General features: G+C 44.7%; 1 protein-coding gene across 1 annotated transcript in view; it reads left to right on the top strand.

Annotated features, from left to right (window-relative positions):
* Nucleotides 1-635: 635 nt before the first annotated feature.
* Nucleotides 636-16,821, top strand: part of Gnl3l (G protein nucleolar 3 like) — a 29,306-nt gene continuing 13,120 nt past the window's right edge. Inside the window, exons 1-9 of the mRNA XM_005087841.4 lie at nt 636-762; nt 2,541-2,611; nt 9,363-9,403; nt 10,167-10,274; nt 11,455-11,571; nt 12,758-12,841; nt 13,136-13,271; nt 14,103-14,206; nt 15,890-16,037. Coding sequence (XP_005087898.1) covers nt 2,593-2,611; nt 9,363-9,403; nt 10,167-10,274; nt 11,455-11,571; nt 12,758-12,841; nt 13,136-13,271; nt 14,103-14,206; nt 15,890-16,037 — 757 coding nt within the window. The 5' untranslated portion in view covers nt 636-762; nt 2,541-2,592. The remainder of the gene's footprint in view (nt 763-2,540; nt 2,612-9,362; nt 9,404-10,166; nt 10,275-11,454; nt 11,572-12,757; nt 12,842-13,135; nt 13,272-14,102; nt 14,207-15,889; nt 16,038-16,821) is intronic.

Here is a 16,821-nt window from a genome sequence, read left to right as displayed (position 1 = left end):
TTTTGAGGGCCATCTCACTCCCCCGTCAAGTCAGGAGTCTCTTGAAGCGCTTTTAAAAGACATCCTTACCTACCCTCGCTTTATAGATATGTTTATTTTTTGCAGACACAGAAATCACTCATGAGGGAGAAGAGAGGGTAAACCGGTTAATGAAAATCCCAATAGTTTCGGTTCCTGCTCGGGGGGAAGGGGGATCTTTGCTATGCTTCAGGGCCCTGTGAGACTGGAAGGCTGATGAGAACAGCTAACTCACTTCAGGTAAGAAATACTCATCCAGACTGACACGTGATCCCCGCGGCCATTTTCTCGCACCCGGCTTGTGGCCATCGCCATCTTCCAGGAGGACAAACGATTGCCCCCTACCCTCTTCTAATGCCGCCAGTGATTACTTTGGTGACTAAGACTGGAGAACACGTATCTTAATCCTAGCCAGGAGGCCGCACAAAAGAGTTCTTTTTACAAACAGCGTTTGTGGCCAAACGAGTACGAGTACACACACCCACACCCGCCCTCACCATCGCCCCCTTTTCGCTATTTCTTTACCCGCGGGCAGCCAGGAGGCGGGGCCAGCGTGGGAGCCAGGGCGGGACTGCGCGGAGCAGCAGTTACTTCGAAACTCCGCCCACGCGCAGTACGTAAAGCAGGCGGAGCAACTATCTGGGCTGGATCCGGAAGTCCGGGCGGAGCCTAGCTGCGTGGTTCTCGTTTGTCCGGCGACGTTGTGCTTCTAGCAGCTCTTGGAGGTCTCTGCCGGAAGTATAGGTAAGACCCTACTCTCCTCTTTTCTTCGTGGTGAGCGCTCACCTAGCCAGCGAGGCAGTGGGGATCGTTTTTTTAAAGGTAAAACCAGAGATGCTCGTCATCCTGGAATAGAGAGGTGAACAGCTGGTTCGCTAGTGGTGTAGAAGGGCCCGGAAGAAAGATACACATAGCTCCACGTGTGGAGTTGTGCTGTACTGCATTCTGGTGGTCCCAGAGAGAGGATACAAAGATGCATCTTGGACATGTAGAGAGAGAGGCACAGACCTTATGTGTGAGACAAAATGTCGGTTGCCTTCCGCCTTTCAGGATATTTATCTGCTACAAAGATGCACCCTGGACATTTAGAGAGAGAGGCACAGACCTTATGTGTGAGACAAAATGTCCGTTGCTTTCCGCCTTTCAGGATATTTGTCGACATTTCGCGTTACTGCCATTACTCTCCTGTACACAGACGCCCCCTTCCGTGTAGGAGCAGATCTATTACGTTTATATTTGCATTGCCTAATTGTAGACAGGTGTCATCCCATCGGATGGTGGGGATGACATCATCCCTTCCCTATAAGAAAATAATTTCCAATTTAGGCTGAACAGTACAGACTTCTGGCTTGTTAAAAGGCACAAATCTTCATCGAGCTCTCCTTGGCTACTTCCATACTGGTATAAAGGAGCTCAGAACTGTGTACTACCTAGAGGAAGAGAGCTCCTGACGTAGAGACTTGCTCTTCCCGTGTCCACCTGTCTCCTGCAGAATAAACTCATCAGCCTGAATATCAAAATGGTTGGAGATTTATACCTATGGGCAGCCACACAGATTTATCCCCCCCCCCCCCACTGCACACTGAAGACCCCAAGAAGAATGGCTGTTTTACTGACTTTGTAAACTGGCTCACAACACACAGGAACAGACTTTAGTCCATTGCGAGGATGTTGTGTCTCTCAAGGAGACTTAGGGTGAGAGGCCCTACTCCCTTGACTACTAATATACACTGCTGACTTTCACCCACATGAAGTCTAAACCTGCCATTCCAGTCCACCGCCTATGGAAGGATTCCGACTAGCCTCCATCAGGCAAAGGACCCCACTCATCCAAAGCTTCAGGAAGTAAGCATAGCAGCCTTGCTCCTCATTGACAGATAAGAGACCTAGGCTCTACCTTTTCCAACAGTTAAGAAGTGCCTGCTATGTAGCAGAGACACCTGCAGCCACTGTGTTGTTTTCTTCAGTCAGTGACCCAAGAATAGAGGGACAAATGACCAATCCTTTCTATTGCCAGACTGTAGACCCCAGCCACATATGCAGGCGAGATCCTCCCCCTTGAGACTGAGCGCTGACCTCAGCCTATGCAGATGTAAGTAAGAATTCGGAGAACCTACTTCTGGGATTTCTAAGGCTAGATGATACTCAGAAGCCCCCTTTGAAAACATATTGTTATTCCACTTCAAGAAAAGGCAAGTCATCTCCTCTTCCCAGTGTGGAGGGGTTTAGAACTAGTCTGTTACCAAGGATATGACACTATAAGTATTCCATTCAGTGTATTGGAGGCATGGAATCCATCCAAGAATAGAGGTTCTGACCTGCTTCTCTCTTTGAGTGATTATAGTACTCATATGTGTACTCATCCATATAGGCCCTAGGTCCAATATAGGCCGTCCTCCTAATTTCTCAATTGGTAGGGCTTCCTGATTATGTTCCATGACATTTTCTTTTGCTTTTAAGGAGCCTAAAAGGGAATTGTGTACCCTAGGTCTCTCTTTAAGTTGCTGTCTTTATTCCAACAGGAAGAAATTGGGCAGACTTGAATACCTCTCTTTTCAAGCTTGTCTGATCATCATGATGAAGCTTAGACACAGTGAGTTGCCACTGCCGCCCTCTCCCAATCCTGTACATTCAGTATTTCACAACTTTGCTGTTTTGCTATTTTGAGGCTGGTCTTAAACTTGTTTTTTGTTTTGTTTTTCGAGACAGGGTTTCTCTGTGGCTTTGGAAGCTGTGCTGGGACTCGCTCTTGTAGACCAGGCTGATCTGGAACTCACAGAGATCTGCCTGCCTCTGCCTTCAGAGTGCTGGGATTAAAGGCGTGTGCCACCACCTCCTAGCTGGTCTTGAACTCTTGATTCTCCTGCCTGTACCTCCCAAGTACTTGAATTACAGACATGTTCTACCACATGTGGTTTTTTTTTAGACTAGCTTCAAGCTCTTTAAGTAGTGCATTGTGGCTTCAAACTCCCTTATCCTACGTCAGCCTCTCAAGTGTTGGGGTTGTAGGGATGTGTTGCTGTGCTCAGCTCACAACTTAAAAATTGCTCAGTATGTCCCTGCTCTCTCAGTCTGAGTCCTTTATATATGGTACCTTTGGTATTCTCACAATTTCTTGTAAGGTAGTTCTTCCTTTCTTCCCATTCTCATTTTACAGGTGAGAAAATGGAGACTCAGTAAGGTTAAGTGACTGAATCTGAGGTAAACAGCAGTAAATATTATGTGATACTGCATAATAGGCCCCAGCATCTGTCTTTATAATCTATCTTTCAGTTGATAGATACCATAAGTTTTACTGGTTTTATGTTGGAGCCACATTGAGTTTCAACCTCATCTTTTACCTGTATAGTCTTGGCCAAGTTACTTAACTCTACTTTCCTTTTTTATAACAGGCCATTAATGTCTTTGAGATTTTGTTTGTTTTGACATAGGGTCTTTTCAAGTAGCCTATGCTGGCTGTGAATTTGTCATCTTTCTGCCTGAATCCATCCATGAATTAAAGGTGACAGGAGGCACCACACCTGTCAAGAGGAATTTCTTTTTGAGTGAATGCCTCATGTAGACCAAGCTGGTCTCAAGCTCACTATGTAGTTGAGGATGACCTTGAACTTCTTTTTGTTTGTTTTTTTGAGACAGGGTTTCTCTGTAGAACAGCCCAGACTGTCCTGGAACTCACTTTATACATCAGAGATCCACCTGCTTATACCTCCCAAATTTTGGGATTAAAGGTATGCTCTGCCACCACCCAGCAAAATTGAATTTCTAATTTTTCTGTTTCCATTTTGTTAGTCCTAGGGTTACAGGTTTATGAAACCATGCTCAGAATAGGATTAAAAGCTATTCATTTGCGCGCTTTTGGTTATCTTTTTAAAATCAGTATGACACAGGGCGTTGGTGGCACACGCCTTTAATCCCAGCACTCGGGAGGCAGAGGCAGGTGGATCTCTGAGTTCGAGGCCAGCCTTGTCTACAGAGCGAGTTCCAGGACAGCCTCTAAAACAATACAGAGAAACCCTGTCTCGGAAAAAAAAATTCAGCTAGGTATAATGGCACATACCTTTAATCCCAGCAGAGACAGATCTCTGCGTTCTAGGCCAGCCTAGTGTATAGTTCCAGGACAGCCTGGGCTACACAGAGAAACCTTCTCAAAAAACCAAATGTTTATTTTCCCAGTCTCATTGGCCATGGTCATGCATACTTATACTATGAGCACTCAGGAGACAGAAGTAGAATTGTTTTATGTTCAAGGCCAATCTTCACTACATAGGGATTCCAATCATCTTAGATTATATAGCAAGATCTTGTTTCAAAACACTCTGCCAACATTCAGATTCTATTGATTCTGATTTCTGAATGTTAGGTTTTCCTTTTTTAAAAAAGAAAACACTAATGTGCATTAGTATTTGTCTGCATATATTAGATCTGCTGGAACTCAAGTTACAGACAGTTGTGAGCTGCCATGTGGGTGCTGGGCTTGAACCAGTGTTCTCTGGAAGAACAGCTAGTGCTGTTAACTGCTGAGCCATCTCTCCAACAGGGCTTTTCTTAACTGAAACAGATGTCTGGACGAATTGCTGGTCTTTTAGCCCTCAGGACTTGCCCCTCTCCTCTCCCTCATTTTTTTCCAGACAGGTTTTCTCTGTGTAGCCCTGGCTGCTGGGATTTAAGGCATGGGCCACCTCTGCCGAGCTTCATTTTTTTAATTCTTAATGTTTTTATAGAGGTAGGGTTTCACTCTGTAGCTCAGGCAGCTCCAACTCACAATGTGAATAGCCTGGAACTTGGGGAAGTTCTCCTACCTCTGCCTCCCAAGGGCTGAGATTTACAGGCGTGAGCCACCACACCCTGCTGGGCGAGTCTTACAGAATGTTTAGGTACATTTTCTGTGGTGTTGGGTAGCAAAAACTAGGACCTTGTATGTACTAGGTGAGTGATCTATAACTGAGCTCTACCCCCATACAATTTTAGTTGAACAGTTTTGAATGGTTATTTAAAGGGAGTTGTGTTTTATAATTTAAAGTTTACAGTAATCAGGCATGGTGATTCTCACTTCTAATCCCAGCATGCTGGAGATAGAAGCAGGATTTCTGCAAGTTTTAGGTCGACCTGAGCTGCGTATTGAGATGTTTCTCAAAAAAGCAAGAAAATCTAGTCCGGGGACATGGTTTATTGGATAAAGTGCCTTCCATGTAAGCATAAGGACTAAGAGTTCAAACCTTCAGGACCCACATAAAAGCTGGGCAGGCATAGTAGCCTCTTGTTATCCCTGTACTCTAGAGGCAGAGATAGCCATCCCCAGGGGCAAGCTGGCTACGAAAATCTAGCCAAATCAGTGAGCTCTGGATTCAATTGAGAGACCCTATGAGAGCACTTGAAGAAGTCACGTGTTGTGAACTTTGGGCCTGTCCCGCCACATGTGCCTCTGTACCTACTTGTGCCATGTACATGCAAACATACATGTGCAGCACATGCATCACACCCACACTTACATGCAAAATAAAAGGCAAACTATTAGCTGGATGTGCCGATTAATATCCATAATCTCACCACTTGGGAGACTGAAACAGGAGGATTACTGTGAGTTCAAGGACAGTCTGGGATAAAAAGTGAGACCCTATCTCAAAATCTCACAAAAGTCCCAAACCCAAAAGCTTGTAATTGTGAATATTGGTGGCAGAAGTTTATAGTCTGGAAGCAGCTTGGTCACAGGCCAGTTGATTAATGAGCAGTAGTGAAAGGAGCTGGACCGGATGTGGCTGGATGAATAAGGAATGAATAAGAGGTTTGTGTATCTGGGAGACTGGACACATAACATTGAAGATGGGAGTGGTATCTGAGACCACTTTCAGGAGTCCAGGACGCTGTAGGTGGTGCCCCCTTCAGTGTAGTCAACCAAATGGATGCTCGGGTGGCTGAGCTGGGGTGGAGCTCCTTAGAGGTGAGGATATCAAGGAAGTGGGAAACCCGGGGTATTGGAGGGACTACTTGGTGACCTCCAAGTGGATGGTGACTAAACTTGTTTGGAAAACAAAGCTGGGAGCCATGCATTTCAGTAAATGAGGAAAAGGGACTCTTCAGTGACAGACACAGCAGAATGATAGGGACTCCAGAAAAGCAGCTGGGATTTTATTGTATTTTTTTTCCTTTTTAACAAGAGGGGACATTTGGTTCCAGTCTGACAATGGTGAGTCTGAGGGACATCTCCTGTACATTCTGGTTTTAAGATTAATGTGTCAGAAAGAACGTCCATCTTTTGAAAAAAAATCTTAAAAGTAAAGCTTTGTGGGTGGGAGAGCCTATACTGAGGGCAGGAGGTTGGTCAGTTAGTTGTTCCTGAGGAGAGGCTGAAGGCATCTGAGAGTACTGATCGCCTCTATCCAGGAGTTCCAGAGGATATCAAGGTTAGTTAGATGCCAGGGAAGAGGAGGGAGGGGACACATGAAGCCAGTGACACTGCGTATACCAGGGACATGTGGACGTTGAGAATATGGAAGATGAAAGGAATATTAAGGGGTGTTGGATACTGATATGATTTTAGGCCTAGGTGTTAGTAGATGCAGGCAATTTAAAAAATGTTTTTAGTCATGTAGCTCCAGTTACTGGGTAGACTGAGGCAGGAGGACTGATTAGGCCAGAGTTTCAAACCAGTCTGGATAAAATAGTATGACTCACCTTCCTAAAACAAAAACAGTTTCTCAAAACTGTCTAGTTAGGTAGGTGTTGAGTCAGAAGAACTCTGACCTGCCAGCTATGCCGTGGTAGGTGTTTTCCCTTAGGAACTATAGTAAAGCTGATGACCAGAGGATCCTGAGTGTTGCGGTGCTGACTGTGTCCCTTTCTCCCACTTCTCTTCCCACTCTTCCTTGTCCTCTTTGAAGTAGATGCTTTTCTTTCGCTGTATGCCTGGATCAGTGCTAGGGCTCCGTCACCAAGGAAGTTAGGGAGATGGAAATTGTTGAGTAAAATTACTGAGACCTGGTTCATTCTAGCCATCACATTCCTTTTGTTTCAACTAAGTGTTTTGGAAGTAAAGGAGACTTGAGTTTTATTTTGTTGTTTTCAGATAGAGAAATTGGCTGGGCCTGATGGCTCATGCCTGCATTCCCAGCACTTGGGAGGCTGAAGCAGGAAGATTTCTGCCAGTTCAAGACCAGCCTGGGCTACATTATGAGACTCTGTTCTCATCTCTCCCCTACCAGGGAAATTTTACATTCACATGTGTTGTGGCAACTATATTCTGGTCAAATTTCTACCATCTCGTTATACATTTACTGTTTCTTTTTACACTCCATTTTTTTGGTGTTTGCTAACTTGTCTTTCTCTATTGTGTTAGTGTTACCAAAGTTAAATAATAACTTTTTTGATCCTACCCATTCAGAGCGAAATTTGTAGCACATTTTATGTGTTTGGTTTTTCCAGTGTCCATCTCTCTCTCTCTCTCTCTTTTTTTTTTTTTTGGTTTTTCGAGACAGGGTTTCTCTGTATTGTTTTGGAGGCTGTCCTGGAACTCACTCTGTAGACCAGGCTGGCCTCGAGCTCATAGAGATCTGCCTGCCTCTGCCTCCCGAGTGCTGGGATTAAAGGCGTGCGCCACCAACGCCCGGCTTCCAGTGTCCATCTCTTGATTCTTGGAGTTTGTTGAAATTGATGTCGTAGATCTGAGCTTGTTCCTTAATAAGTTTTAATCGATTTCCTGTTTAACCGTATTTTGTTTATTTTGCAGCCTTTATTCTGATTTAATTTTGGTTTTCATCTTGTACCACTACTCCGCTTTTCCTCTTCTTCCTACCCCACCTTCTCTTGGGTCTTGAACATGTGGAATACATTTTCTACCATAGCCCCTAAGTTTTATTTTTTGACAGTAGATTTGCCAGAAAGGAAATATTTTTACATAAGAGTGATCAGGTAGAGGACTTTGGCTTGGGGCATAGTCAGTCCCTTTCCCCAGGACTTAGTAAACATCCTAATCTAATGCTTTAGCCTTGAAACTTTACATGCCCATATGCAGTCACAAGTAAAAAATTCTATACTGTGAAATTTTGTTACATGCACAGAATTATTGAAAATTAACTTTATCTTTTGTGTTTAAAGTATATGTGAAACATAAATTAATTTCAAAGTTTACTTGGCTCACTTCCCCTAAGAGTAGCCCAGGCAGGTCTTGAACTCACTACGTAGCCAAGGAGTTCTTTGTGTTTCTAGTACTCCTGCCTCCACCTCCAGAGCACTGGTATTACAGATGTGCACCACCATGCTGTTTATTTTTGTGTGATGTTAAAGGACCCAGGGATTTGTGCAAGTGCTGCATCAACTGAGCCACGTCCCTAGCTCTTCCCTCATGATATCTCATTGTTTCTATGTAAGTATTCCAAACTCGAAAAATCAAAATCTGAGACACTTCTGATGGAAAGTGCTTTGGATGAAAGATACTCAACCCGTCAACTGTCCTGCCTTCTCTGTCAACTGCCCTGGCTTCTCTGTCAGCCTTCCTGGCTTCTCTTGTCAACTGTACTGACTTCTCTGTTAACTATTTTGATTTCTCTGTCAACCATACTGACTTCTCTGTCAAGTTTACTGACCCAGGACTATGAGCCTAGGGGTGGCACTACCCATAATGGACTGGGCCCTCCCTATCAATCACTAATTAAGAAAATGCCTTACATCGAGATCTTTGAAGGTTATTTGAAGGTTACTTTCTACTTTTTCCAGTTTTGTCCTCGTATTTTTTTCCTTTGGATTTTTATTCCAGATACGCTCTCTCCCTTGGTCTTCCAGCCTATCCATGTGGTTGTCTCCAATGCCCTTAATGAAGGGTTAATTCTGACTCATTATTTGAGGGGTTGCATTCCATTGTGGCAGGGAAGTCATGGAGGGGAGGCAGTGGTTACATCGCAACCATGATTAGGAAGCAGAGAGAGATGAATGCTGGTGCTCAACTGGCCTCTGCCTTTTCCCCTTTGATTCAGTGTGGAACTCTAGTCCCTGGGATGATACTGCCCACATCTCAGCCTTTCTGCAAACACCCCTAGAGATATTCCCAGAGGTGCCTCACAGGTGTCCTAAGCAGGATATGGGGAGTGGTGAGGAGAGGGAGTAACAAACACTCATTCGGGTTACTCCGTATACATTCATTAGTAATTTATGGAGTTTACTGACTAATTCTCCAAGTATTATGCCTAGTTACTTCCTCCTGGCACTGTCTCTGACGTCTGTTGAATCTAAATAGACATGGCTTCCGAGGCTTCTAAATTTCTTAGTTGACTTGGCCTTCTGATTCAAGAAAGCTTAACAAACATTGGGTAGGTGGGTGATAGCTCTTGTTTCTCCTCTCTTTCTTTTTGCAGAAAACAAAAAACCAGGTAAAGGTTCCAAAGGCTGTAAGAAGGTAAGTGGGCCTTGCCTTCAGGTGAGGTATGTGCATTATTGGGGTTAGGTCAAAAGTTATTGGGTGATTCTGGCAAAGCACCTCACTGGGATGAACACACCCAATGAGGTGCTTTTTTCCCACACCTCATGACTGCAGCAGTTGCCTGCATACATGAAGTTCCTTCCAAAAGTTAAGTACTGCTTTGTGCTCAGGTTACTTGTTAGGGATTGTCATCCCTGTGTATTTTTGGTATGAAATTCAGGTCCTTGAGCATACCAGGCTCTACCACTGAGCCACACATCCTCAGCCCCCAAATTTGTATTGGTTTTTATTTTTTATTTTTTGTTTTACGAGACAGGGTCTCTCTGTATTGTTTTGGAGGCTGTCGGTCCAGCCTGGCCTCGAACTCACAGTGATCCGCCTGCCTCTGCCTCCCGAGTGCTGGGATTAAAGGCGTGAGCCACCAGTGCCTGGCTCCAAATTTGTATTTTTGACAAGTTCTCAGGTCTTGGTGCTATGGGTCCTAAGACCTCACTTTGGATGATATTTGTCAGGAAAGGGTTCCCTTTGGCCTTGGGAATCCATCCTGGCTACCCCTGTCCACACTACTTTCCTGTCAGGCCCTCCCTGGCTAGTGGAGAAGGGTCTTGCCCTTGCTAGACAAACAGATTTCTGGGCAGAACCCTCACCCAGACTATATTCCCCTGCATCTCTGAATGTGAGGTATTTTCTATGGATTTGTTGACTGTGCTTCCTTTTTCTCTTCTTGCTGGGTAACCAGCCTACAAGGCAGAATGGGAAGAAAGTAGCATCCAGACCATCGTCTGCTCCCCAGTTTGTTCACGGCAATGATCATGCCAGTCGGGAGGCTGAATTAAAGAAGAAAAGGGTGAGCCTTTTGCCTTTGGGGAGTGATGGCCTGGTTTGCATGTCTGATGTGCGTAAGTAAGTGTTGGGCTTCCTGATGCTCTTTGTGGTTGGGGGAGCGAGGCAGGATGCATCAATCCTGGTTTAAGTTTTCTATCTGCTCACCTTCTGCCCGCTCAGTTCTTTGCTGTCTTCTGCCTAATGTTCCCAGTGCTCCACTAAAACTCTGCTGCTGGCCTCTCCTCTGCACCCCAGTGTCACATGTGTGACCATACTTCCTTAAAGCACTCCCATTTTGGCTTTGTCACCTCCCATTCTTGGATGTCTCCCTCCTCTGTGACTAGACCTTTGCAGTTTCTTGTTGCTTCCCCCCCCCGTTTTGTTGCTTGCTTGAGGCAGGTCTTGCTTTGTTGCCCAGGCTGGTCTTGAATGCTTGGGCTTATGAAATTCTTCCTCCTTAATGCCTGAGTAGCTGGGCTGCAGGTGTGCGCCCGTGTGGCATTCACTTCTGCTCGGTACATCCTATGACCTTGTCCTCATTTAGGCTTAAGTATTCACCTTTTGGGATGCTTCTCCCTCTGCTTCCCAGGTATCTTTTTTATTTTTCTTTATTTATTCTTTGCAATTTTTAGTAATTTAAAAAGCATAATTGTTTTCTTTTGTTATTTGTGGTGGTGGGGGAGGGGCTCAAGTGCAGGCCTGCCCCCTCCCACCACCACGGTGGATATGTAGAGGTCAGAGGACAACTTTTTGGCAATCAGGTCTCTCCTTCCACCATAGATTCCAGGGGTTGGACTCACTTTTTTAGACTTGTACGGCAAGCCTTTTTACCCATGGAGCCACCATGCTAGTCCCCCTTTTTTATTTATTGAGACTGACTTGATTGATACGGGGTCCGGCTATCTAGCTCTGGCTGACCTGGTGGCCTAGAGTTCACTGTGTGGTCCCGGCTGGCCTTGACCTGATGGCAATTCTCCTGCCTCCACCTGTCAAGTTGCTGGATTTACAATTGTGTGCCACTATACCCAGCTTTTCTTTCGGTTTTTCTCTGCCACGTTCCTTCCTTCCCTTAGCTTCTTTATCTGTCTTTTTCTTCTCAAGTATCTTGTTCCCCAACTGTCCTTTTCCTGTATCCCCACTCCTTCACTCCTGCGGACAGCAGACCTCCTCAGCTCCAGTCACAGTGTGTGTTTGCTTGTTAGGTTGAGGAGATGAGGGAGAAGCAGCAGGTTGCCCGGGAGCAAGAGAGACAAAGACACAGGACCATTGAGAGCTATTGTCAGGATGTCCTGAAACGCCAGGAGGAGTTTGAACACAAGGTAAGAGAGAAGCCCTTGCTGCTGGGTGGTATTGGAGTGGCTTGCTGTTTTGTTGTAAGGGAAGAAATGGTTATAGTGAGACCTTGTCTCAAGGAAAGAAAGAGAGGAAAAGAAAGAGATAGTATAAGGTCAACAGAGGAAAGGGATGAGTACAGGGAAGGAAAACAATTGGGAGAGATAGGTAAAGTTAGGGAGAAAGGGGGGCTGTTTTGCAGCATGCCCGTGACCGCATGTCTTTGGCGAATGCCTGTCCCAAGCTTGAGTCTAAACATGGAGTGGCAGTGGGACTAGGGACGGGGACAGGTATGACTGGGGATTGTGGCAGGAGGGAGCCTATGAAGGGAAGACCAAGAGACAGGGGGGGATGCAGAGCATCTCACCTTCCTTGTGGATGTCATTTTCCCTTTGTGGCATTTGTTGTCTCAGAAACACTGTGCACTTGAGCTCCGATGCCCTTGCTGACTTCCAGTAAGGGCTTTGTTTCCTGGTCCCATTTGCCTCGGAGATGATTTGTTTCACAACTTCCTCTTTTAGCCTGCTTTTCACACACACTTGTGACCAAGCAGGCCTTTGACTGGTGCTCAAATGCACACACACACATAGGAATACACACAGATTCCATGCATCTGTCTACTATTGTTTAGTTTTCCAGCATTTTTGGTTGTCGGAAGTGCTACTTTAAAGAAAATTAAAGTTTATTCATTATTACAGTGTGTGTGTGTGTGTGTGTGTGTGACTGAGAGAGAGAGAGAGAGAGAGAGAGAGAGAGAGAGAGAGAGAGAGAGAGAGAGAGAGAGAGAGAGAGAGAGAGAGAGAGAGAGAGAGAGAATGTATGTAGGTCACTGAACACCTTTATGGAGTCAGTTGGCCCATTCAATACTACTTTTAGATAGTCTGGGACTCACATGTATTCTCCAGTTTCCTGTGGTTTTCTTTTTTTCTGAGACAGGGTTTCTCTGTCCTGGAACTGGCTCTGTAAACCAGGCTGGCCTCGAACTCCCAAGTGCTGGGATTAAAAGTGTGTGCCACCAACGCCCGGCTCTTCCTGTGGTTTTCAAAAGCCTTGTTGGTGCTGGTGTATCTTCCCTCCTTCCTTATCTCCTCTTCTTTCTTTTCCTTCCCTTTTTGCATCTGCTTGCCCCTTTCCCCCCTAAACTATTACTCTTGTTTTTTTCTCCTCCTTTAGGAGGAAGTTTTGCAGGAATTGAATATGTTTCCTCAGTTGGATGATGAGGCCACACGGAAGGCCTATTACAAGGAGTTCCGTAAGGTAGGAGGATTCATTTCTTCCTTTATCTTTGTTTTTAGAAAAGGTCTAGTCTAGGCTAACCTAGAATTAACTGTGTATCCCAAGCCAGCCTTGAACTACTTGCAGTCCCCTTGTCTCATCTTCATAACTGTTGGGATTATAGACTTGAGATACGTAACAGGTATCCATTTCTTAAAGCCCTTTGGTGAAGACCCCAGTGTATTTTCATTTCTTCATTTCTGTTTATTGCTGACTGAAACAGACTACTATCCAGCCTGTTCTCAGCATTCTTCCTTTGTATTTTCTGTTCTACAGGTGGTAGAGTACTCTGATGTGATTCTAGAAGTCCTGGATGCTAGAGACCCATTGGGCTGCCGCTGTTTCCAGATGGAGGAGACTGTCCTTCGGGCAGAAGGCAACAAGAAGCTGGTCTTGGTCTTGAATAAGATTGGTAGGTTTTGGAAGGATTGGGTAAGGCAGGGAACAGGTTAAGCTTAGACTAGCTCAGATTACGCACTGAGACCTATCAACGGCACTCATAATAGCCATTGATAGGAATTCTTGTTCAAATTCCCAAAACCAGAAATATTGTCTGGTATACACACAGAAACATGCAGAATGTAGCATGGTTCGGGGTAGAGTATGAGCCTTTTTGCCTTTCAGCTCACTTTCCTTGCAATTTTGAGCCAGTTGTATGGCTGGTCATTCTTGGAGACCTCTCCCCACAAATTGGAACACAAAGATTTGGACAAGAGAGAGCACAAGACTGAGGTGTTAGTCTTATTGTACTTTGGTATTTTCTTCTTGATATCAGATAGGTCATGTTGCTCATGACAACTTCTATTTCTCCAACAGTAAATAGGGGCATGACCATCTCAGTCTCCCAACTTTACTGTGAGAATTAATGAAGAGCTTGGTACAAATCAGCTCTTGACAGATTGTAGCTATTCTTGGTGATGTTGTTTCTTGACACTTAGTCCAGCCTAGAATGATTAGGAAAGGGAATAAGGTATTTGGGCACGTTGACATGGAAGGGGGGGATGTCTGGGGCAAAACTACTTCTTTACATATTTTCTTCAATAGGGTAAGCCTTCTCAGAGAGGGCCAACTGGTCCTGTGGATCAGATTGTTCTCTGTAACTCTATCCTGGGGACCATGCAGGGACAGTTAGGGCAAGAGGAGAGATCTGTTAGTAGGAGGTAGGCCTAGACATGGGTGTGTGGCTTAGGGGAAGCTACAGAAGTAATGTTCGTACAAGTCCCATCTGTTTCTGTTTTTCCAGACCTGGTTCCCAAGGAGATTGTGGAAAAGTGGCTAGATTACCTTCGCAATGAGCTGCCAACTGTGGCTTTCAAGGCCAGCACCCAGCATCAGGTCAAAAACTTGGTAAGCCTGGAGTAGGAGTATCTAGCCTCTTTCATTGAAGTTTGGGGTCAAGGTTGCAAGTGTTACAATTGGATTGGGCTTTTCACTTTGAGGTGTTTTCTCTAGTGGGTAACTTGTTGTTTTTTATTTTCCTTTACTTCTTCCTATGTTATTGCTTTTCAGAAAGCATGCTTTTTCTGGCTGTGAGGATACAATAATATATATTGTCTATAGGCGATCTGGGAAATAGAGTTAACTACTTGTTAGTTCTTTAAAATACTGTTCATTTCCCCCTCTTTAAAACAAGGCATGGGAGCTTAGTGGTTAAGAGCATCTGCTTCCAGAGGACCCAGGTTCAGTACACAGCATCTACATGGTGGCTCACAGCCATCTGTAACTCCAGTTCCTCTGACCTCTCCAGATATGGTACACAGACATACATACAAACAAAACACTTATACACATAAAATAAATGAAGCTTTTTTGTGTTTTTTTTTCAAGACAGGTATATAACTGTCCTGGAATTCACTCTGTAGACCAGGCTGGCCTCAAACTCAGAGATCCTCTTGCCTTCGTATGCTGAGTGCTGGTATTAAATGCATGTGCCACCACCACGACTTTAGTAAATAAATAAATGTTTAAAAAGAAACCCAAAGAAGGCATAATACTTCCTATTGATATCAATATAGAATACCTATAAAATACTGAAGTATGGCAGTAACGTTAGTTGTTTTGGGGGAGGTAAATTGGTTATTGGGGATAGGTTTTTTCAGTTTTGCACTATTCTTTTTTACAGTGCTGAGAATGGAACCCAGAGCATCTTGCCTATGTAGACACTACTTCTGAGTCCCTATTTTCCAGTTTTTATTATTTAAGCAGTGTTTATGTTAATCTACTTACACTTATCTCCTTGGCATGTAGACAAATGTTGTGGGCTAAGTACTGAGCAATTGTGTGCCTGGGTCATACATAAGCCTTATGCTTTCGATATTTTCTTAGACACAGACTAATTATCCTTTATAATAGCTATGACAAGTAATCCTCCTCCCACTTGGATAACTGGATGTGTGAAGGGGACCTCTTTCCCTACACTCTTGCCAACATACTATGTTTTACTTAAAATTTTGTGGCTCCCCCCACATCAAAAATAAAAGTAGGAAGGTTGGGATGGCCTTGTCCTGCATGAGCAATCAGCTTTGGGCCAGGTACCCTCTGCACAGGTGGAGAGGTCAGGCTTCCCTTTCATGCACATGAGACACTGAGACCCTGGAAAGGGAGATAGGCTTTTCTTCATAGTCCTGTGAGTGAGAGAGCTAGAAATGAAACTCAGCTTGCCTCTCGCTGGGTTGTCTTCATGTTTCTGCTGTGGGAGGCAGGAGAAGGAACAGAGAAAATTATAGACATAAAAGCACAACAACTTAATCCCGGTACTTGGGAAGCAGAAGCAGGAGGATCTCTGTGAGTTTGAGGCCAGCCTGGTCTACAGAGTGAGTTCCAGGACATCCAGGGCTATTACACAGAGAAACCCTGTCTCAAAAACCAAACAAAAAAAGCCACAACAATTGGAAACAAGGCAGAACTGGGATGTAGTTACTGTGAGAAGCCTATGAGATCAGTAAACTCAGGGCGGTTCTGAATATTCCACTGTGGGTTGGAAATTTGACCTTACAATCTCTCCCATTTTGTAATACACCTCATTTTCAGACTCGGTGTAAAGTGTCGGTGGACCAGGCTTCTCAGACTCTGTTGCAAAAAAGCAAAGCTTGCTTTGGAGCTGAAAACCTCATGAGGGTCCTGGGGAACTATTGCCGCCTAGGGGAAGTGCGTACCCACATTCGTGTGGGTGTTGTAGGTAAGGCCGTGCAAAAAAGCATAGGGCAGGAAGGATCCTTTCTTGGGTAGGGAAGGAAGGGGTTTGGAATTTTGTTTTGTTTTGAGGGGAAGATAGGACTTCAGGAGTGGTTCTGCAATTTGCAGTTTGGCTAGTGGGCATGGGAAGGCATGTTCAGATTCACCACCATTAAAACCAAATGTGATGCCAAACACTAGAGGCTGTCAGAGCTATGGGAAGGAAGTGTGGTTCACCCACCTCTTACAGATGACAACCCCGAGAGCCACAAAAGGAAACAAAGCGGGGCTGAGGTGGGTCTTTCTGAAGCCCAGAGTGCTGTAGAAGGGGATGAAAGGGGGAGAGGGAAATTGAGAGGCAGGTAAAGATCACCAAGAAGGGAAAGTGTCTCAGCCTGACATACTGAAGAGAACTAGACAGAGAGTGTGTAGCTATACTGCACATACTTGAATAGACAGCAAGACATAAACCAGGGAGGCCAGACTACAACGTTTATGGGTAATGAGAAAGACAAATTTAAGTGACTGTCATAAGAGAGTGAAGGATCTGTGACCGCAAAGAAATAAAGGGACATTAAAAATAATTACGTGACCAGACCTGGTGACCCAGACTTGTAATGCTAGCTGCTTTCAAAGTGGGAAAGTTTGAGTTCAAGGCCAGCCTTACTTAGGTAACTTAGTGAGACCTTGATTCATAAAAAAATAAAAGAAGCTTAGAGTGTTGCTCAGTGGTGGAAGGCTTTCCTAGTATATGTGAGACCCTGGGTTCAGTCCCCGGTGTTAAAAAT

This window comes from Mesocricetus auratus, unplaced genomic scaffold (assembly GCF_017639785.1).
Source record: "Mesocricetus auratus isolate SY011 unplaced genomic scaffold, BCM_Maur_2.0 Super-Scaffold_100003, whole genome shotgun sequence".
Classification (NCBI taxonomy): domain Eukaryota; kingdom Metazoa; phylum Chordata; class Mammalia; order Rodentia; family Cricetidae; genus Mesocricetus; species Mesocricetus auratus.
Note: the sequence above shows the minus strand (reverse complement) of the source record. Positions and strands in the feature narration are given on the sequence as shown.